Source organism: Carassius gibelio, chromosome A8 (genome assembly GCF_023724105.1).
Source record: "Carassius gibelio isolate Cgi1373 ecotype wild population from Czech Republic chromosome A8, carGib1.2-hapl.c, whole genome shotgun sequence".
Taxonomy (NCBI): Eukaryota; Metazoa; Chordata; class Actinopteri; order Cypriniformes; family Cyprinidae; genus Carassius; species Carassius gibelio.
In genome coordinates, this window is record NC_068378.1 from 25828723 (window position 1) to 25852357 (window position 23635).

General features: G+C 36.3%; 1 protein-coding gene across 5 annotated transcripts in view; it reads right to left on the bottom strand.

Moving 5' to 3' along the window:
* Positions 1 to 229: 229 nt before the first annotated feature.
* Positions 230 to 23635, bottom strand: part of LOC128019027 (citron Rho-interacting kinase-like) — a 55094-nt gene continuing 31688 nt past the window's right edge. Inside the window, exons 17-40 of one of the 5 annotated variants that reach the window (XM_052604973.1) lie at positions 23117 to 23310; positions 21669 to 21804; positions 21492 to 21596; positions 20004 to 20144; positions 17195 to 17275; positions 16699 to 16897; positions 15629 to 15796; positions 15363 to 15386; positions 13358 to 13495; positions 12264 to 12438; positions 12091 to 12179; positions 10594 to 10698; positions 10282 to 10451; positions 8829 to 8909; positions 8588 to 8723; positions 6601 to 6740; positions 6363 to 6455; positions 6064 to 6172; positions 5733 to 5861; positions 4407 to 4487; positions 4234 to 4312; positions 3974 to 4147; positions 2394 to 2712; positions 230 to 2160 (exon numbers count right to left, since the gene is read on the bottom strand). In XM_052604973.1, coding sequence (XP_052460933.1) covers positions 2137 to 2160; positions 2394 to 2712; positions 3974 to 4147; positions 4234 to 4312; positions 4407 to 4487; positions 5733 to 5861; positions 6064 to 6172; positions 6363 to 6455; positions 6601 to 6740; positions 8588 to 8723; positions 8829 to 8909; positions 10282 to 10451; positions 10594 to 10698; positions 12091 to 12179; positions 12264 to 12438; positions 13358 to 13495; positions 15363 to 15386; positions 15629 to 15796; positions 16699 to 16897; positions 17195 to 17275; positions 20004 to 20144; positions 21492 to 21596; positions 21669 to 21804; positions 23117 to 23310 — 3090 coding nt within the window. In that variant the 3' untranslated portion in view covers positions 230 to 2136. Of the gene's footprint in view, positions 2161 to 2393; positions 2713 to 3973; positions 4148 to 4233; positions 4313 to 4406; positions 4488 to 5732; positions 5862 to 6063; positions 6173 to 6362; positions 6456 to 6600; positions 6741 to 8587; positions 8724 to 8828; positions 8910 to 10281; positions 10452 to 10593; positions 10699 to 12090; positions 12180 to 12263; positions 12439 to 13357; positions 13496 to 15362; positions 15387 to 15628; positions 15797 to 16698; positions 16898 to 17167; positions 17276 to 20003; positions 20145 to 21491; positions 21597 to 21668; positions 21805 to 23116; positions 23311 to 23635 lie in introns of all 5 variants that reach the window. The other 4 variants (XM_052604970.1, XM_052604969.1, XM_052604972.1 and 1 more) reach the window with 4 other exon arrangements.

Below are 23635 nucleotides of genomic sequence, written 5' to 3' on the forward strand. Positions count from 1 at the left end.
CTAACAAGGAGGCTAAATGGCTACAGCCACTAGCGTCTGTCGCTAGTGCGTCTCTTGAGATCGGGGAGTGATCCGTTACACTAGCATTACAGTAACCTGCTGGTCTTCAAATCAGAAATAGGCTTGTGTTTCATTATTAATTATGCAAAACATTTAGTATTTCCATACGTTTATCACATGATCATGTGCTTTAATTCTGACACATAAAAGAAAGACTTGACACCAGGGGAACTGTGTATGGCTCATACTTTAATAATGTTTAATATAGTTTCATTTCTTTATACAAAAAGAAAGTTTAAATGTAAGCAGCCTTATTAGTTGAAAAACATCGATTATCAATATCAATGTAGAAGTACATGACGGGACGTCCCATAAACCAAGTCAGAATTTAGTCATGCGTTTGCTCACAATTACCCATGAATTCAAAAAGCCTCTAACTGAGCTGCTTCATATTCCACGAGGAATGAGAGAAGAGCGTCTACAAACCCTGAGGGCCACCGGACACCGTTTCACTCACAGCTGAACAGGACGTCCGTTAACAGAGAAGCAACGGACATTTCCAGACTCGCTGCTGTGTGTCGACGAAAATACCAGAAGTTCACTTGAACAGCACAAGGACACTTGTAGCGAGAACATGACGTGTCTTTTTAAAAAGATTTACAAGCTCAGACACTGTTAGCATAAAAATATACAGTGTGCAGTAGGTTGGATAATGTCAGTCAAGAAGAGCTTAAAAAAGTGGACATTAGGAGCAGCCGAATTGACCACTTTACCACATTAGCATACAACATACATGGAATAAAACCTTTTCTGTGCTCTTCTGTAGGAAACCCATTTCAACTGTCTATACAAACAGTTTAACAGCATAAAAAATAGACTTAATAGCTTCATCAGTCAAGTTCCGTTTAGCTATAAAAATTGAAATCAGCATATTTACAATGTGCTCATTTAGTTAAAGGAATATTCCGGGTTCAGTATAAATGGACAGCGTTTGTGGTCTGCTGTCCGTTACCACAGGCCTTATTTTCAACTAAACCAAAAATGGGGGTTAACTTGAAGTAAGAGAGTTGATAAATGCACATTTTATGCCTCATCAGTGTACATTAAGGTCAGTAGATTGATCATTTTCACACAGGGATATTCACAATAAGCCTGTTTACATGAAGAAAACAACACAATCTACAGCAGTCCTACCACTAAATGGGTGATTAAGCCACTTTAAAATTAAAAACATTATATATATATACAGCCAACATTAGCCATCGACTTCCAAATAATTTATTTATTTGGCTACCATCAACTGTTTTGTTAACCAGGGTAATTTTTTGGTGAATCTATCCAAGAAACCAAAGGTAAATAGGGTAAAACTTTTAACAGGTATCAACATACATTTACCGATCTATGAATCAGTAAACTGTGAAAACTCTTTTGGAATACAGGTTTTCTAAAATGTTGTGAATTAGGTATTAAATAAATATGCATTCATTTGCAAAACAGAAATCTGAACATCAGAGAATTGGCAGGGTCAATTTTTTTGTTTGATTTTGTTGAAATTTAATTGATGTTTTCACAGACAGGATTTTGGATTTTCCTTTTTATCACTCAAGTTTTATCAATCAGGTTTTAGAAATAAAATGTTATAAATAGGCCGAATTATATATGAACAAACCCCTCTAAAAACCTTCCAGGAAATAGATTGGAATGAAAAGTGGAAAAAAACTCATTTTGAGAAAATGGATAGTGTATTATGATTTAAATCTACTGATGCTAATAGATATAGAAAATAGAAAAGTGCAAAAAAAAAAAAAAAAAAGTGGGGGACAAGTCAAAATAATTTATCATTAATATTTATGCTGTTGCCAGAGCTTATAGTCCTGAACCAGGAATATTCCATCAAAGTCTTTCCCCTTAAAAACTGCAGTGGTTTTTCTTCATGAACGCTTGGAGCATGGACAGGGTTTACAACATCAGCACAATGTCCCAGACTCTGGGGCTGCGAGTGAATAACATGGCTTTGTTCACGGTTACAGGGATGAGATGATATAGTTCCGAGTTTTACGAAGCGCCTGTTAAAAGGACATGTCCATCCACGCGGGAGGTGGACGATGGCTCTTACGTCATCCCTCCGGGACGCTCTCAGACTGAAGACTGGTCCCAAACCTACACCACCACCAGGATAAAGAGGTCACTTCAACACTTCAACAGGCTGCCTGCCCTGTCTGACGCAGATCAGCTCAGAAACATCATTACTGCTGCATTACTGCTGCTGAGCATCCTGTTTGAGGAATTTAACTACAAAGCAACGGATGTTCATGCATCTGAGCATGCATGAACATCGTCAAACCTGATCCCTAAGAGGATACACAGTTTACGTGGCAGTGTCTCATGCGTACCTTGTTGACGGGGGTCAGCTGGGTGCGAACAGAGCTAGTGTGATGGCGTGAACGCTCCCGGTCTCTCTCGCTGCCGCTGCTCTCGAAGCGCCCGGGCGATCTCTCCCTGCGGCTGTCTAGCACAGCCCGACCGGGCGACTTCTCGCGCTCCAGAGGCCGGGCCGGAGATTTGTCCCTCCTGAACTCCGTGCGGCCCTCGCGGTATCGGTGAGGGGTGCTGGGCTCGCGGTGCAGAGGCCCCTCCTGGGCCCCGGGGCCCGAGGCCAGGCGCTTGGAGATGTGCTCGTTGTAGGTGGGCGGCCCGCGCTTGTTTGGGCTGCTGTGAAGATTTGGGTAAATGCATGATGCTTTGACTGCACACAAGATTTATACGGTTTGTGAACATGAAATATCGATGAAGCAGTAAGTGACTCAAGACCACATGTGATGTGATTCTACCACAAGTAAAGGATGTTTTAGTGAGAATCACTAACAGTAGCAGCAATATCACAGCTATAGAAGCTTATTTCTGCCACAGAATAAAAATATTAAAAAATGTCAACTTTCCGCGAGTTTGTAATGTTATAAATATCATTTGCAAGTTTATGTCTTACAGTTCTGAGATTACATCTCGCAAATCTGACTTTTTTCTTAGAATTCTAAGTTTACATCCCACAATGCTTTTTTCCCCTCTGAATATTTAGACACCTGAGCTGATTGCATGAATTCAGAATTGTCTCATTTAAACTTGCATCGCTAGATATAAACTTACAATTCTCAGAAAAAATCTGAATTGTCTGATAAAAAAGTTGCCTTTAACTTAAAATATTTTTACTCTGTGTGATAAAAAATAAGCTCATATAGACTGCAGACATTTATATGTATTATTTACTGGGATTAGAAACGAGACTTGCTGCAGAATATATCTAAAAGAAAATTGTTGCAACTGTTCCAGACTGAATGCTACTTTTAAAAGCTGGATACCAGCTAACAACATTATTATTGAGATCCCATCGTTTTTAATCCAAAAGAACAACAATTTAACAGTAAACTTTCAGATTTACATCACTTCCTATTGACTGAATCTTTTCATTGCCTAAAGTTCTCACACACACACACACCCACACACACACACACACACAGTGTATATATATCTAAAGATGAACAAATGTTATCTCTTTGCAGTTAACTGAAAATAAGCTTAAATTGAACTAAAATTACTGAAACTAATAAGTAAATAGCAAATTTATAAAAACTTAAACTAAATTTATACAAATTAAAGCTATTTTAAAAACCTTAATGAATACTATAATATATAAATAATGCAAAAATAACAGCTCACAACTGACTGTATTGACCATGATAGATTATGTACCTAAAATGTGTTTCCGGTTCTGTATTTTTTAATCCCTGATTATTTATAATAATCACAAAATATAATTCTTCCAATAAATAATATAGTTCATTAAAATGCCATTTTAATGGTTGTTAAGTAGTTTAGTAATTTGCTGCAATGTTCGGTAACAGGTTAAATCAGCAAATATATCATATAATATATCATAAGCCAGAATATCACTCTAATAAATCGTCATAACCCACACCTCCTGCTGGAACCGGTCCTCTGCAGTTCCCCAGACTCCCGCACCAGGCTGCCCTTACAGCAGATGACCCGCAGCTTGTTCTGATAGGATGAGGCCAGATAGATGGCACCAGACGATATGGCCGGACCCAGATAACGCGGGTTAGGAATGTCCAGGTGAACGAGACTCGGAGGCCTGTTTTAAAGAGGATTTACGGTCACTCTTAAGTTCTAATGTTATTTTTGCTGTCTTATGTGCATGCATGTTGCTAAACATCTTACCCAAGAGCTGCATGGCCCTGAATCTCAATAACATCCAGAGAGTTGAAGTAGGTCACAAACAGGTACGGCTCTCTGAATGCTGGAAACAGACAGATGCTTCGGTTAGTGATCCTGAAGATCCTCATCACTCTGTTTTACACATTTCTGTTTTTAACAAAAGGAAAACTGGCTACCGAATGTCAGAGGAAGACGACTCCATTTGAAATCATCAGGACGACTTCTTCGGCCGTAAGCGTCCACAAACACACCGATCTCTGTTATCAGAAATCAGACATTTAAAGAAAACCAACGCAGAAACTGCTTTTGATCATTAAAATGTTACTAAACCATTCAAATGAATTAAAAAAAAATCTTATTTGGGAATTTGGAAAATTTTGAATTTGAGAAAAATTCCACTTTAAACAATTTTGAATTCAGAATCTGAGAAAAAAAGAAAAAAAAATGTATATAGGGCCCTAAAATTTTTATAATTTGCTGTTAAATTGTATAAGTTTCATTCATTAATTAGACATGCTTTTTGATAAATAAAATTAATAATTTGAACAGAATCCCGAATACAGAAAATAAACATGGACAAAAATGATTTTGGAAAAACAGTAACAATGCACAACAGTAATAACTGTAACGTTAGTGACAATGAATTCTGAAAAAAAAAAAAAATTATACTACAGCATGCTGCACTGTCATCACATGTAACATTTAATTCAGCAGCTGTTGGCATCCAGTGGAGAGAAATGCAGTATAACAAGTTTTATAAATAGGGGTTTATACCTGAATTATATACAATAATTTCAGAATTAAAATCTTGTAAATTTTGGAAAATCATAAAGGGGTCATATGATGTTGCTAAAAAGATCATTATTTTGTGAATTTAGTGTAATGCAATGTGTTTATGCAATTTAAGGTTAAAAAAAATCACATTATTTTCCACATAATGTATATTATTGTTTTTTCCTCTATGCCTTGTCTTTCTGAAATGACTTCGCAGAGCACTTATGGTCGAATATATCAAACGTCTAAAATGATAAAAGCTGTCGTGCTATTTTGTGTTTATTTTATTATTAAAGTTTTATCTTTCTGAAAATTCCTGTCATTTGCACATAAACTGATCACCATTTATAAGCTACTACTTAATATTGTAGAAACTTAATTTTTTCAACAAAGTTGCTTTGCAATGATTTGTATCGTAAAAAGCGCTATACAAATAAACTTGAATTGAATTGAATTATTAGAATGTTTGCCTGTTCCCGGCTCCTTTTTCCTGTGACTACGAACTCTGTTACATTGATGCTGAAACCTAGGAAAAATGCATCAGGAACCGTGAACATTCAAACTGCATACTGCATACTTTTTAATTGTACATAAAAAAAAACCCCACTGTGTTTGGAACAACATGACGGCGAGTACATAATGATTTTGTTAGGATTGTTGCTTATGCAACTAATCTTCTAATGAAACAGGAGCTTGCTGTAGTTTAAATGGTGTGATGTGTGTCTAACCGTGGAAGCAGAGCAGATATTCTTCCTTCTGTGGAGTGCTGGACACCTGGACGATGGAGATGGGGAAACTGTGGGAGGATCCAGTGAACACAGCCGATGCCAGCGACACGTCATTCTTGTCCAGGAACTCTGCCAAAAACAGCCCATCATACAAAACGCTGATTACATAATGCACAATTATAAATTATAAAGGCCTGATCATGTTCTCACAAATGCCCCGCCACCCGGTCCAACCTGAAATACGCAAATGTGACTGCAATGACTAGCTGAATTCTTTTCAATTACAGATCAATCATGGGAGATATCAGACGTCATTGATATATATACGTACCGTCCAGAACACACTGCTTCATCTCAATCTCGTAGAATTTATTGGTACCAATGATGATGCTGTAGCTGGTGAAGTGGATACAGCTGCACGGCTCAAGCGTTTCAATCTCCTGAGAGATAAAGAGACGGATCATTAGGGATGTGTTCATGTGAGCCATCTCTAGAGGAGTCATTAAAGTCAGACCACAAGGCAACAGCACGTCAAACACCACAGCTGTTTGCAAAGGAGTTTAGTTGCTACATTTTTTGTGACATATGAGTTAGTTTGCTTCAAGACCCAGAACCTCAAATGTCACTTACCTTCCGTATACAGAATTTGTTCAGATTGTCGTTGTAACGTAGAATTGTGACTTTGTTGGGCATTGCAGCACAAATGCATGGACCATTTTCTATCTAAAGCAAGAATAGACACGAAACCATGTAAGGTACAAATTTGTTGCATTGCACATCACAACAAGGCATGATGCAATACAGTGCACTAAAAATACACAGAGAGGAAGTTGCAATGCTGTGAAACACATGGTGACTGAAGCCTCACCCTGCCTGCGGCGAACAGATGACAGCCCTTGACGGTCTCAAAAATATACGGCACAATCTCAGGTAGCGTGGGGAGGTGAGACTGGGACAGAGACTGTTTCACTTTCTTAATCTCCACCAGACACAGTGCCCGTTCATCCCCTGCAACACATCATCATAATTGATTTATTTTAAATGCATCCTTTGTCAAACAGTACTGTGGTGTTTCTATGGTACAGTGATGGTATCATGTAATAAGGTAACTTGGAGAGTGAGTCGTTCAAGTCACAACATCTAATTACTGGGATGCCTCAGGGCTCAGTTCTTGGACCACTTCTCTTTTCTGTCTACATGGCATTACTAGGTTCTTTCATTCAGAAACATGGCTTTTATATCACTGCTATGCTGATGACTCTCAACTCTACCTCTCACTCCATCCTGATTATCCGACGAAAGCTGCTTTCATTTCAGCATGTCTAACAGATATTTGTTTCTGTAGGAAGGACCATCAACTTTAACTCAAACTTGCCAAGACAGAACTGTTTGAGGTTTCATCACTTCATCACAATTTCTCCATCCAGCTAGGCCTATCAACCATCACTCCTTATAAAACAGCCAGAAACATTGGAGTTGTGATCTGTTTGCCTACAAAACAACTACTAGCGCTACACCCTTAAATTCATTACTTCAGACTTATGTGCCTCTGGAAGCTTGTGTTCTGCAATTGAACAGTGCAATACAGTGCATCCCAAAGAGGCAAAAAATCACGTTCACTGACTTTTATCTTAACTGTTCCCTGCTGGTGGAATCACGTCCAGCAGAATCTTTAGCCAATAGCCATCATCAATAAACGACACATCTCTTCACTTGACCCTCCAATACTTTCAATCTCTATTAAATTTATATTCAATCTACATGTTTTCTTTTCATTCAACGAAAGTTGCTTTCACATCGAGCGTGAAACGCCTTCTGCTAATTCACGCCTGCACACTATGCCAACCAGCAATGCATTTTTTCCTCATGTAGCCTATGTATCTTGTATATGGCTTTTGCATTATTCGTTGCTTAATATACAGCATTAAGATAAATAACTTTTGGTTGTTCATTAGAAACACAAACTATCCATAATGCATATTTCTATTAGATCTAGTTTTTTTATGTATTTAATATGTATTTAAAAGAATTAACACTAGCATACTCTATTATTTTTCAATTCTATCTACCGTATTTTCTGGACTATAAGTCGCACTTTTTTTCATAGTTTGGCTGGTCCTGCGACTTATAGTAAGGTGCGACTTATCAAAATTAATTTGACATGAACCAAGAGAAAAACATTACCGTCTACTGCCGCGAGAGGGCGCTCTATGTTGCCCAGTGTTCCTGTAGTCTACACTGAAGACATTGAGCGCCCTCTCGTGGCTGTAGACGGTAATGTTTTCTCTTGGTTCTTGATTCTAAATAAATGCGACTTATAGTCCAGTCCGACTTATATATGTTTTTTTCCTCATCATGACGTATTTTTGGACTGATGCGACTTATACTCAGGTGCGACTTATAGTCCGAAAAATACGGTACTTTTCTTTTTTTACAATAAAAATGTACCCTCTAACTCTTTCACTATTCTTTTTCTATTTTACATAAAATAAAATAAAAATTTGCTACGTGTTCTGCGATAAACAAACCAGGACTTGTCACAGCACTAATGTTGTTGCTCTTTTTTTGGTTGGATAACAGTGTCTGTTAGCCTAAATGACTAAATGTAAATAAAATACACCATGGTATTTTAATCTAATAATTAGCATACTAATGTATCAAGGTATTTACACAGTTATTTGTGTTGCAAGCACCATGCTCTACTGTTTGAGCTGTAGGTGTACTTTAAATAATAAAATAGCATTATCATGGTACTTAGTACACAAATGCTTGATATTATCATGTTAAAAAAAAAAAAACGGTCATTCAGTTTTGGTTTCTGAAACCGACAGTAAAGGTTCATGATTTATGCTCACCCACGATCATCAGCAGCTTTTCGTGATCCTTGATGATGTAGATCTGAAACACGGATCCCAGACCCGGGATGTGAGTGAGGGAGTTCTTAATCACATTCAGGGCATAGAGACCTTCCTCAGAGCCCACCAATACAATCTGATGACAAAAATACAATTATGGTATATCAGACTACAACAAATATATACTGAATATAATTAAATAAACCTTGTAAAACATAGCGATTGTGTATGACACAGGTACCTGATCAGTCAGTGGGAGGGTGCAGTTGATATCCAGCCGATCATCTCCTTCTAGTTTGAGTAAGGAGTTACCCAACAATTTCTGAACAGAACCAAAAACACCATCATGAGGATGTGTAAAAAATATATACTTAAAAAGTGCATTTTTCATTTTATGCACTTTGCACATGGATTCGGTGAAAACTCACCTTTTTGAGATCAATATGGTCACCTATGAGATTCGTGTTGATCCGATGAGAACGTGTGTTTTTTTTTGTTTTTTGTTTTTGTGATAAGTGACAGTTTTGGACATACAAGGTAATACAAATAATAAAATCAAATAAACGTGTCTTGTGCGTGAACATGACAACAACAAAACTTCCCTGTGGACTGCATCTCATTCCGGTGAGCTGAGGAGACGAGGACTCTGGAGACCGTGAGCAGGGATGCAAACTTGTCCGTTTTTAAAATACTTATGTTTTTAAAAAATGTGTTTTGCAGTGTTGAGTAATGTAGCCAATCACAGGCATCTCCGTTGAACGCAACGGCCAATCAGAGGTGTTTACTGTAGGTGAGTCAGAATCTGCTCTAAACTCATTTGTTTTAGTTTACAGAGTTCTACATGCTCGCACGTCTTCCTATTATAATGATAAATAAAGTAAATAAGAGACTGATTGTGTATATAGTTGATAATATGTCAGTTGCACCATAAGGCAAGTGCACTTTGCTTGGTTTCTCTACATAATCCATTCATAATTTGAAGAAAAGTTTTGCTTGCCTAAGAGAACCAGATGTGACCATTTAGTGTTTTTCATGAATGACAACACGAGTGTAAAAAAAATGACGAGAGACACTAAATTGTTCTACAAGCTTTGATTGGCAGTGATGACATCTGACAAAACATCTGGAAGGCCGATGTCAAAATAATGTTTAAAACAAAGTTTTTTTTTTTTTAAATTAAATCTAAAAAAAATTTCAAAATATTTAATGCATTATTATTTAATTGTATAAGCTATACTTCAGCATAGGAAAACATTATATAATAGTCATTATATAATAACTCAGGGAGTGGAAATGGCATCTAAGATAATGAGTGATCCTCTGCTGGTTATAATAATAATTAAGTAATTTTCATCTTTAGTCTTTGTTTTCCACCAGGATTTCTTCATATCATCTTCATTAAAGAAAAGTGTATCTTTAAAGTGAATTTACTGCACATCTGTAGAGTTAAAAGATAATAAATGATTTAAATATCATAAGCATTTATTAGATTTTTTGGGGGGTGGGTGTTGCACGTCTTTGTTAACTTTTTCACCCATGGTGAGTTTGCATCCCTGTTATCAGTATGTTTCCCTGCATCCAGCTGTACTGGTAAGAAGAGACAAACCTACAGTTTCTGCCTTGCATGTCACTGCACTGACTCTTTAAATGTCACTATGAACGGCCTGTGGGTGTTTCTGGTTCCTCTCACTCACAGCGTCTGCTTCGGCTTTCTCTCTCGCCCCACGACTGCTGGCCACAATGGCTTCCAGCACTGCCACCCAGCGCTGTTTCTCAGAAAACCCTGAGGTCATGAGGTACAGAGTCTGACCGGGCCAGCATGTCGACTGCGGAGACGACTCCAACTTCACCACATACGGCACATCTGAACACATACAGTTACGTTAGAAGACAGAAAAACATGTTACTGTACATTTGGACATGGGCTACTTTCTGAATTTACAATCAGCACACCAAAAAAGTTAGTAAGGACATAGTACAGTGTAATTTCACAGGTAACACATCACCTGTCTTGGTCGTGTTGGGCAGCTCAGAAGCACCGACTGCAGAATGAACAGTCACGTCTCCATCAGAGAGACACAACTCAAACTCATCCAGCGGCTTCACCGACTCTAGAGGACAGATTATACATCAGTCACATCAAGGGACATCATTCCACACCTGTCATTCCATCCCTGCTGGAACTAATAGATAAAACTAATAGATATTACTAGTTTAACTTTGTTACTAGCTTGTCCATTTTGGTAATTTACAGCCATTCGCAGCTAAAAAAAAATATGTAGTATGTCGTCATTTAGTGAGACGGCAGACGCTGAAAACATCACAAGCGTCATGCGCTTCAGTATGAAAAATCACACGTCTATGCCTTTTCTCATATTCAGGATTCAGAAGTCTTTTTGTGGTTTCATTCACAGATCGACATCGCCATTTGATTTATCGTATTTTCCGGACTATAAGTCGCACTTTTTTTCATAGTTTGGCTGGTCCTGCGACTTATAGTCAGGTGCGACTTATTTAACAAAATTAATTTGACATGAACCGAGAGAAATGAACCAAGAGAAAACATTACCATCTCCAGCCACCAGAGGGCGCTCTATGCTGCCCAGTGTCCTGTAGTTTACACTGAAGACATTGAGCGCCCTCTCGTGGCTGGAGACGGTAATGTTTTCTCTTGGTTCTAAATAAATGCAACTTATAGTCCAGTGCGACTTATATGTTTTTTTATATATATATATATATATATATTTTATATATATATATGTTTTTTTATCTCATCATGACGTATTTTTGGACTGATGCGACTTATACTCAGGTGCGACTTATAGTCAGAAAAATACTGACCTTCTTTTGAGTCATTCATTCCAAATTTGTCGAATTCTATGTTATAAATGAAATTCCATTTTTACGACTGCATTCCATGATACCATCCATGTTTTCCAAAAACTGTCGAGCCCTACCTAAATTGGTGTTATCCAATTCAAATTGGTTTGGTCAAACACAACCATACACAGTACAACGTGCAGTAAAATGCTTTTTACTCTCGGTACACAGAATAGAGTAGAATAGAATATTAAATTCAAGTAATAAATAAAATAATAGCAATATGCAAGTACATAAATTAGAAAAAAGGTTTGAATAAGTGGAAGTCCGATAAATAAAAACGAGCAAAGTGTGGTTGGGTCACTTGTGACAGTGCCATCAACCCAGTTTCTGATGGACAGTCTGGTTTGGATCGATGGTTTTAAAGGGGTTTTTATCAACTGCTTTGCTTGGGAGACCATCAGACCTCCTTAAGTTGGTTTAAGATGTCTAGATTGTTGATCAGGAGGAACTACCAACTTAATTTGGTAAAGTTGGTAACCACCCAGATTCAGCAAAAACAAGTTACATCAATCCATTAACTGGCTTGAGCAGGTTAAACCAATAAGATTCAAGATTTTCCAACAGAGATGAACACATGCTGTGTGCAAACAGAACCAGGAAAAGTATAAACATTCACAGACCGTCTCTTGGCTCTGTCTCATACGTGATGACTTTATATCCATCCAGCACCACGTACTTCCTCTCCCAGCCCTGGCCACGCTTCCCATTTCTGCAGGAGGACAACCACAATTGCATGTCCACTTAGTGTTTGCTTCTCTCCTGAAGGTGGTTATGATCTTGGTACACGGCTCACCTGGGCTGCTTCAGCCATCCCTCCAGCCTCATGTGTCCTCCGACATCTTTCAGGCCGGACGTGCTTCCCTTTTCCCGACACAGAGCCTCGGACAGATGCAGTGCGTATTCGGTGGGAACGCCGCAGGTGGCTGGAAGGTACGGGGAGCATTTCGGATGGCACAAAGCGTGACATTCTAAAGCAGGAGAGAGATGATGGTTAAACCAACACAGAAAGAGGATCAACAGCTTCAGCTTTAACCCAGGTTGACCTGATCGGGTCAGCGATCTATTAAAAAACACCAGCGAGCCCTTTTCACATTTCTGTGTTTTACAGAAGCACAAGTCATTATAGTATCTTCTATGGTGGTGAATGGACAATACAACAAAGCATTTTTTGCACTCCCCCCAAAAAAACTCAATATGACTTTCCAAAAGAGGATAAAATATAATGTTTAAATTAGAAATAAAATATAGTATTTATTTATATTTATATTTTAAAAGCCATGTGTTTTCAGAAGAAATTACACCTTGCAAAAAAATAAATAAAAATAATTACAGATCCCCACACATGACATGCAAGAAAAAAATAAATAAATTGTGTGCACGATTTACTAATTCGTTCTCTCAATGTACTAAAACGTGCACATGATTACTATTGCATTCCCTCGATTTGCTAAATCGTGCGCACGATTTAGCCTTTTATTTCATGTAAAATATAGATGTAAAAACAACTTATTTTAGCTTCAGGGTTAACAAGCATAATTAAGCACGAAAAGTGACTAAAGGAGTCATTTGTTTACAAAATTAAGCCAACCAAAAACTTTCAACCTGTAATTGTGACTTCAGCTACTTCCACTGCATTTCCAGCTCGTTTAACCCATAAAAACATTGTTTTGTTTGTACAAATAATATATTTAGGCTGATTCAGTGATGTTAAATACTATTTTTGACTTAATTTAGATGTTACCATTTTTTCAGTGTTTTTTCCACCCAGTATTTGTACAATGAAGTGTATAGTATCGCTATCGTAATCTATATGGGAAAAGAATTATCGGCATATCCTGAATTTTAAGTATGTTGATTGTTTATTAAGAATTTACATGAGATCCGTACCGATGCACGTCGCGGCTTGCCGTCCGAAATGGACAGTGTCCAGACAGACGGTGCAGCGGGCCGCTCTCATGTTGAGTCCCTGCGTGAAGCGGTGAGGAGTGTTGTGATGAATCCTGTCCTTCACACGTCTGGTGTACTCTACAGGATCAAACAGACAGACACTCTCGCTTAAAAACAGTTTTGTGCATCTTACACCCGTCTAAATATCTTATGCAAACAGGCCAAAGCAAGCTGAAAATGTCCTCTCCTGAGAACATTTCTCCACCAGAGGGTGAAACCAGCTCACTGCACTGTCCGAGCGGTCATTGGTGGCTTGGACACGAGCATGCAAGGATTTCGGAGTTCTGGCATTCCGCATGGCATACAGCAGGAGTATGGCCATATATATATATTCGAGATAAGCTCAGTGTCCGGACAGATCTGCGTGCAGGAGCTTTAGAGATCCACAATCATTCCCTGATGTCCTGAGTGGAAGTCTGCAGCCATCAAACCATGATGACCTGATACAGCTCATGTTCATTCAATATATTGAGTGTAGGATGGCCTAAAGACTTGAATGACATGTTTGGATTTGGGCAGAGAGCTTATCTCCGCAGGGATAAAAAAAAAAGATCATATCAAGAAAAAAAAAAGATATTGGGAGACGCCTGCTTCATTCTCAGAAAACGGTGCCATTTGTGTTGCCATGACTGAACACTGTCACATTTAAAACACATATGTTTGTAATATATACAGTACAGACCAAAGGTTTGGAAACATTACTATTTTTAATGTTTTTGAAAGAAGTTTCTCCTGCTCATCAAGCCTGCATTTATTTGATCAAAAATACAGAAAAAATTTTATTATTGTGATATATTATTACAATTCAAAATAATTGTTTTTAAATTTATTATACTTTAAATGATCATTTATTTCTGTGATGCAAAGCTGAATTTTTAGGATCATTATCACATGATCCTTTATAAATCATTCTAATATGATGATTCATTATCAAAGTTGGAAACAGTTCTGCCGCTTCATATTTTTTCAGAACGTGATACTTTTTTAGGATACTTTGATGAATAAAAACTAAAAACTAAAAAAAAAAAAAAAAAAAAAAAAAAAAAGAAGAAGCTATGTTTTTAAAATATAAATATTTTGTAATAACAATAAACACTACTGGTCAGTAATTTGGGGTCAGTAATTTTTTATTTCTTTTTTTTTTTAAATAATATCAATACTTTTATTCAGCAAGGATGTGTTAAATTGATAAAAAGTGCAAGTAAATTTTTATTTTTATTTTGAATAAATGCAGTTCTTTTTAACCTTTTATTGATCAAATATATTCGACAGCAGAACTGTTTCCAACACTCATAATAAATCAGAATATTAGAATGATTTCTAAATGATCATGTGATCGACTGATGTTACATGTGACACTGAAGGCTGGAGGAATGATGCTGAAAATTCAGCTTTGCATCACAGGAATAAATTATTTTTTAAAGTATATTCAAATAGAAAACTATTATTTTAAGTTGTAATAATATTTCACAATATTACTGTTTTTTCTGTATTTCTGATCAAATAAATGCAGGCTTGATGAGCAGAAGAAACTTCTTTCAAAAACATTAAAAATAGTAATGTTTCCAAACCTTTGGTCTGTACTGTATATATATATATATATATATATATATATATATATATATATATATATATATATATATATATAATGCAAAAGGTGTATCTTACTTTCTCTGAAACTCTGTTATTTTAATACATTTCCCCATTTTATAATAATGGCTTGACCTTTCTGACATCATATTCGAGAAAATGATATGAGAACAGAAGTTTGTGTTTCAGTTTTATCTGTATCTCATGAGTTTTCGATATATATCAGCCTCACCTTGAAGGCTCATCAGTAACCTTTAGAAATGAAAGCGTAAATAATTAAATAAAAGATATTTCAATCACAAATGGCACGGTTTCTTGAGAGTGGGCCGCCTGAGCCTGTTATGTAAGAACTTACTTTCAGACGTGACTCTCCTTATTTCTGTGGAACGACAACAGAGAGGACAGTGAGTGTGGACAGACATGAGCCGAAACATTTCTGGAGTCCTTCAGAGGACACAGTCTCCTCATCTCATATTGAAACAGCATCACATCAGCATTTTCCTACAAGCTTCTGATTTAATCTCTCTTTTCATAGCATGAGATGAAATGACAAGAAGGACCAAGAGAACACAATTGCTGTTCTGCTTATGTTTTGAATATTAAAAAGGTCTCTGTTCTCACCTTCGGGATTGGCAGCGTCCTTCCTGCGGCCGGAGCTGGACGACATCAGGCCGCTGCTGGGCTGGTGCTCGGGGGATTTGTTGGATTTGGTGGACATCATGAGCTGCTGACGAGCCAAACCTGGAGTGGCTGGAGTACCGCTGTGCTCCAGGGCTTTATTAAACTGAACTGTTGAGAGGACAGAATACAGTGAGACGACTGAGAAAACCAGCACGTCTGAGAATGTTACCCACAGTGTGTGGCATTTCAATAATGCTTTACATTACACTACCATTCCAACGTCTCTTTTGTTCACCAAGGCTGCATTTATTTGATCAAAAATACAGTAAAAATAGTTAAATATTATTACAAATTAAAATAACTATTTTCTATTTGAATATATTTTAAAATCTAATTTATCTTTGCGATCAAATGCTGATTTTTCTAGCATCATTACTCCAATTTGCAGTGTCACATGATCTTCAGAAATCATTCTAATTATTTGAAATATAAATACTTTGTAACATTATAAATGTCTTAACTGTCATTTCAAAAGGGTTGAATTCTTTAAAAAAGTATCTTTATCTTTTTAAAAAATATAAAATTTTTGTGGAAACAATTATAATTTTTTTTCTAATTCTTTGATGAATGTTATATATAAAAAACAGCATTTGTTTGCAAAATAATTTGTATGTAATACATTTTATATATATATATATATATATATATATATATAACTTTCCCTTTTGATCCACTTAATGCATCCTTGCTGAATAAAACTATTCATTTTAATATTTTCTTCAATATTTAATATCTTCAATATTTTCAAACAGTACAGTATATCACAATAATTGCAGTTATGTTGTAATTTATAACCTATAAAAATAGAATTATAATGTAATTTATAGTCTGTATTTATCATTCATTCTAGTCACAATTCAAGCAGAGTCCTCTAAACTCTTAAAATATTTTAAATGCAATTTCTAAACCACACGACTACCTTTCTTCTGAGGAAAGCAAAAGGACAGTTTTCTGTGAATGTTTTTTTTTTTCATGTTGTTTTTCCGTGATTGTATGAGCCAGCGTCTCACCCTCTCTGAGCTCCAGCCGTGTTTTCTGCAGGGCTTCCTCCAGCTCCGAGCAGCGAGCACGTTCCTTCTCCAGCGCCACCTTCAGGTCACTGTACTGCAGGGGGACAGGGGTCACGGCGGGCACAGCGGGCACCTGCGTCTGTCCCTGCGCCGCCAGCGCCGCCAGCAGATCCTCTCGCCGCCGGCCGCCGAACAGCCCCTGCACCCCAAACACGAGACCTAGTGAATGGCCCAGGCTCACACCTAACAGACACACTAGGACTTTCCATCCCTACACATCCAGTCACATCAGCTGTCCCTTCCTACAGCTCACTTACTCAGGGCGTCTGCGTATAAGGATACATAAGAGATTTCTGACGGATGACGCGGTTAGTATGCGGTTATTCGCGAGTGTGGCACCTAATACGCAGCTCAGCAAGCAGTTAGTCAGATTAGTTAAGGAAGTGAATTTACAGCGGATGACTCTGACCTTTTTCTTCTTAGAGGGGTGCTCTACCTTGGCCTGCAGGAAGTCTATGAGCTTGGTCTGCTGGGTGATGGTCCCCTCCATCTGGACCTTCTCGTGAGAGTACGCCGCCTGCAGAGGGAGCCACACTGCTATTAGAACACACCCCTGGGTTTGGAAAGGATCTCTGGCAATCTTTTCACTGCATACTATACGGTAGCACTTTATTTTACAGTCCTGTTCCTCATGTACATACTAGGTACTTATTATAATAATTATAATTAGTAATAACTAGGTACTAACCCTGAACCTACCCCTAAACCTAACCTTACCCACAACTTTCTTAGATAAGTACACTGTAAGTACACTATAAGTAAATATAAGTACATGTACTGTAAAATAAAGTGCAACTCTCTGTTTTTAAACAGTATGCAGTATGCAACAATTTTAAATTGTAAAATAAGGTTTATAATTTTGCATTATTTAACCCCTTAACTGTCGTCCCCCATCCCGAATACGGGACGCCTAGGTTTACCTTACTAATCAAATCTAATCTAATCTTGACAAACTATATATCGTTGGAAAGGTCTAATGCTGTGTTCACACCATACGCGAATAGAGCGTCAAATTCGCGTCTACCACGTCTAATTTGCCGCTTGAACATTTTGAATGCATTCATGCATCTAGAGCGAAATAGACGCGCATAGAAAGCAAAAGTTTGAAGCGAAATTGACGCATGTCTGAGGCGAAATCCGCTTCTTGTGGCGGGGCAAGTGCTAGCAGTTGTCTGTTTGCAAGATGGCTGATGTTGATCGAGCACTCGGGTCTTTTCCACTTTTTCCCGCACACGTCCTCTGAATAAACGCATTTTCTTGTTAGCGAAAACTAGCTGTAGGCTATATTAGGGGGAAAATAGTTGTAAAAAAAACTGCGGGAAGGCCGTGGGTCAATAAACGTGTACGTGACTCAAAAGTTAAATGTGTATTACAACACACTCTTCCAAGCGAGGTCCTTTTTATTCCTGAAATATGAACTTGTGTGTGATACTTGTGTCATAAAGCTCCGGTTGACTGCTCACTGACAACATCAGTTGTTCCTTCATGTTGAATGTGTGACTCCTGAGCAGGCACCTGATTGGTTAACGCGACTCGAATTGACGGCAAAGTTCAAATTGGGCGGCAGACGCGAATTTGCGTCAAACACATAAATGCACAAAAGCACAATTGCGCATAACGTGCCTATTGCGCCAGACGCTCAATTTGCGTCATTCGCGCTAACTAGACGCGCGAATTCGCGTCTTCCGTGCCGCGCCAAACACCTCATTCACGCCGCGAGACCTCCAGACACGTGTAAACGTGCCTTTGCATTGACTTAACATTGAAATCATTCGCGCCAGACACTCTATTAGCGTTTGGTGTGAACACAGCATAAGACTCCCAAATACATATTTTACCAATGTTTTTGTTAAAAATGATGCAGGAAAAGTAATAGATTAATTTATGACAAGAGTGCACCCCCTTAAAAATCTTTGTTTAAAAAAAAAAAAAATTCCTCATTGCCTTTTTCTCTATCACATTTTAGAAATCATCAGAAATTATATATCGACTGAAAACTTAAAATCTCAAAATTCATCCTTTAAAGGCAATTTTCAAGTGTGAAAGTGTTCTAACTTTTGAAAGCTAATATAAAATTTAAGTAAATGAATTAAACAATAATAATATTATTATAAACATTAGTCTTATTATAAAAATTATATGAAAATCTATGGTTATTCCAAAAATTCAATTCTTAAATTACTAGTATTATTCATATCAATTAATGCACAAATTATCTGTTTAGTACAAATTTAGTACAAATAAGCTGCTTAGATTACTGATATGGCTTCTTAATATTAGAATAGTACACTAGCAACAGATTTATCATTAACTAAAATTAAAATCCTTAAAAAAGTCTTAATTAATCTTAAATCAAAAATAAATAAAAATATTTCAGTCTTAGTATTTCAGTACTATTATTATTAATATACATTTTGAAATACACCGTCGATATAAAATAATTTTTTTTAGAATGCAATTGTTAGAGGATCAAGTTTTTTTCATTAATATAAAAAGACAAAAGTAGATTACACCAGTAATTGAGGGTCGATTTTTATTATAACAAGAAAACAAGTAGATAAAATAGAATCAAAATACAGAGTGCAAGTGTTAGACGGTCAAATTTAGTTTATACTTAATTATTGCTTATACTTAATTAAAACCATTTATATTATTATTTGAAATAAAACGAATGTGAACTGAATCAAATATGTCAGTTAGGTGCCAATGCGACATTTATTTAGTTTACGCTAAAGTGCTAAAATAACAAACTAAAACTGAATGAAGTAAAATAATAGAAAAACGATATAGTCATTAAATACAATAAATAAAATTTACAAAAACACAAATTACAAAAACGTAATTTTAAAATTAAAATTTAAAAATAATGCAAAATATAAAAAATATTAAATATTGATAGAAGCTATAATAGTGTGTTGATAGTACTAAAATAATCCTGAAACATATTGTATACAGTGCAGCAAATAGAGTTATTTTTTAAAAAAATAGTATTAAATAGATAAGTTATAATCTCTCAAATAAAGGTTTTTAAAACAATGCAAAAATATATTTTGTAAGTCCAATCAATTATTGAACATTAAGAGGACAGAATTCACTTGATGTGTTATTCATCACTTGAAACGATCAAACAGAGGAACTATTGTGGTTGCTCATTTGGGGACAGTAAATTGTGCATACTTTGCACAGGACACATGCAGCATGCCTAGTATGAGTAATAATGTTAATATTTGCATGCATGCGTGCACCTGTATGTTTTCCAGCTGGTACTCCAGGTCCGTCCGCTCGGTCTTCAGAAGGTCCGTCTGGTCCAGCGCGTCCTGAAGTCCTTGAGTCAGTCTGAAGATGTGGCTCTTCTGCATGTCCAGCTGCTGCTGCAGTTTGGCTTGCTGAGAGAAAAGATGGTGTCATATAACACTGGTTATGATAAAGATGCTCGATTACACAGCTCTCAAAGCTCAGAGTACATCAAAATCTTACTTGAGTAAAACAGCGATAAATCACTCCGTTACAAGTTACAAGTCACCAATACAACTTGAGAAAAGGTCTAAGAGCATCTGATTTTAACAGTACTTAAGTATTTTACTCGCTCAGAGATGAACTAGTCCTAAAATCCAAATAAAACTAACACCTCAGTATTGCAACCAATCAAGGCCTCTTAAATGTCTCCAAACAATCAAGTCTCACTAAAGCTCAAGCTCTCAAAAAAAGCCACAAGTTAACCAATATCCTTCAAAAAGGTCTCTCTATAAACCATAGATAAACTAATGTTCAGTAAAAACTACGAAGCAGTCAAAAAGACACTTAGAAGGAATTGTTCACCCAAAAATGAGAATTTGCTATTACTGTACTCACCCTCAGGCCATCCAAGATGTACATGGTTTTATTCTTCAGTAGAAGAGTTAAGAAGATTTGTAGCTGAAACTGTGGTCCTTGGTGATTCATAACATCACTTTGAGTCAAAAAAGTACATAAAGGCTTCACAAAATGTATACCCATGGATCCTGATGATATATTAAGGTCTTATGAAGCGAAACAATCAGTCTGTGCAAGAAATTGAATATTATTACCGGACGTGTATTAACTTTGTTTTCCTTGATTTGCTTTTTTTAATTCTCAAAAATGTGCAGCCGCTGACTTGCATTATGCATCAGGTTCCAGCTAAAAATCTTCTTTACTCTTCTACTCAAGAAAACAAATCACCTGTATTTTGGATGGCCTGAGGGTGAGTATATTAACAGCAAATATTAATTTTTGTTTCCTGTATGTATATTTACAACACTGTCAAAATGCAGTAATTTCAGTTCAAATATTTCATTTATTTGGCAAGTATGTACCGTATTTTTCAGACTATAAGTAGCACCTGAGTATAAGTTGCATCAGTCCAAAAATACGTCATGACGAGGAAAAAAAACATATACGTATAAGTCGCACTGGACTATAAGTCGCATTTATTTAGAACCAAGAGAAGACATTACCGTCTACAGCCACGAGAGGGCGCTCTATGTGTAGACTACAGGAGCACTGAGCAGCATAGAGCGCCCTCTGGAGGCCAGAGACGGTAATGTTTTCTATTGGTTAATTTCTCTTAGTTAATTTCTCTCTAATCATGTCAAATTAATTTTGATAAATAAGTCGCACCTGCCTATAAGTCGCAGGAACAGCCAAACTATGAAAAAAAGTGCGACTTATAGTCCGGAAAATCCGGTATTCTGATTGCTAGAAAAGCGAAGCACCTCATCCATGAGCCTCTGTTTGAGCTCTCGCTCCGTCTCCAGCTTCTGCTGCAGGCTGCGCGCATTCATCTCCAGCATGGCGTGTTTCTTCTCCAGATCGCTCAGCTGATGAAGACATGTCGTCATTTAGCAGATGCTTTTATCCACAGCGACACACATGTGCACTGGCACACTTACAGTATCAGAAAGACCTTCAGCTTTGAGTTTCTGGTCTTTCAGGGCCTGTTGCAGTACCAGGATTTCAGCTTTGTGCTCTTTGACCGCCAGTTCAACGCTCTGACGAGACTCAGAATTGCGCTGCTCTGCACGGAGTCTGGAAAACGAGAGCGAGAGAGAGTTATTGAATAATAAAGTGTTGGAGTGGCACAATACTGTATGTCTCTTACTCAGTGTTTCTATCTCTATTCTTACGTTTATTATGTAACTCTTATATAACCACGGGCACTTCTGGCCCTGTGGACATTTAAAAAATACTTTTAACACACTTTCTAGTTTTTTTTGGTCCAATAGTTATATATATCACAGAAGAATAATTTTTTTAAAGCTATATACATAGCTAGAATTTCAGAAATATTATTTAATAATGCATGATAATTTGCATTAAATATTTACGTGCATTCATTTACATTTGCATTAATGTCAACATTTTTATCATGCCTTCATTTATCTCTATATTTATTTATTAATTATAAATATAAAATATTTTATATTTTATATTATTATTTAATATATCTAAGTTTTCATTGTATAAAGCTTTTTATAAAGTCCTTTAATATCATAATAAACCCACTAAATTTATATTTATTTATTTATTTAGTTAGTTAGTTAGTTAGTTATGTTATGCAAATGACATATCCAAATGATGTATTATGTCAATATGCAATGAAAAATAATATTTTGGAGCAAGGCTTTACACAGTACATATATATTATTTTATATATCCCACCTAAATATATGTAATAAAATAATGTAATTATTTGCATTAAATATATATTATTATTTAATAAGTTTAATTTTGCATGAATAAATCCAGAAACAAATAAAGACCTGATAAAAGAGAAATGTTTGACATTAATTATAACTTTATTTGCTAATAATATTTGCATACATTTTCTATATTATATACATAATTTATTTTACACTATATAAATATTTTCAATGTAAAATAAAATATTTCATTGTTTTTATTTAGGCCTGATAAATCTATTTAATAATTTATAATTTTATTTGCTAATAATATCTGTATATTTTTTCTATATTATTTACATCATATATTTTATAATATACAAATAATTTCATTGTTAATTAAAAAATATTTAATTGTTTCCATTGAATAAAGCTAGGCTAGAATATAATTTTTTTGAGCTGCCTCACAGTATAGTTGTATTTTGTTTATCACTGTAAAACTGCTTTGGTCAAATCAGTGTTGTATAAAGCGTTATATACTGTAAATAAAGGTGACTTTACTGCCTTTGTCATCACAATCAACTCACTAAACTGAATGCTATTCTTGTCCACCCAGACTATAACTAATGGCTCATTATGGAGGAGTCTCTGTCATTGTCCAGCTGTCGTCCAGCTCCCGCAGTCTAAACGTGTGTGTGTGTGTGTGTGTGTGTGTGTACCTGTTCTGCTTCTCGTTGTCCAGTTGTCTCTGCGTGTCTCTGGCTCGGCGCTCCGCCTGGTTCTTCTCCTCCTCCAGAGCAGATCTCCAGTTCTCACACTGTCTGTCCTTCTCCAGCAGCTCATCGTTCAGCGTCTCCAGCTCCAGCACCTGCTCCTCCAGCATCGTACATGTGGTCTTCAGCGTCTCGATGTTCTACACACACAAGCACATCATTTCTAGAACATCAGACTATCACAATGGACCCTATCATAGCATAGAAATACACTGATAATATTGTTGCTTAAATTAAATTTTTTTCCTGACTTGTCCAAGTTGTTCATAATTACTTATAAATATATAAATAATTAAATATTATAAATAAGTAGTTTTTATTATTATTTTGTTTTAGAGAGAATATATTCACAAATAACAATGTCTAGCAGATAAAATATTTAGAGATTGTAGATGATTGTAATTTCAACTAGTTAAATACATTTTAAACAAATGTAATTTAATTTTAAGCTAAATACATCTTAAT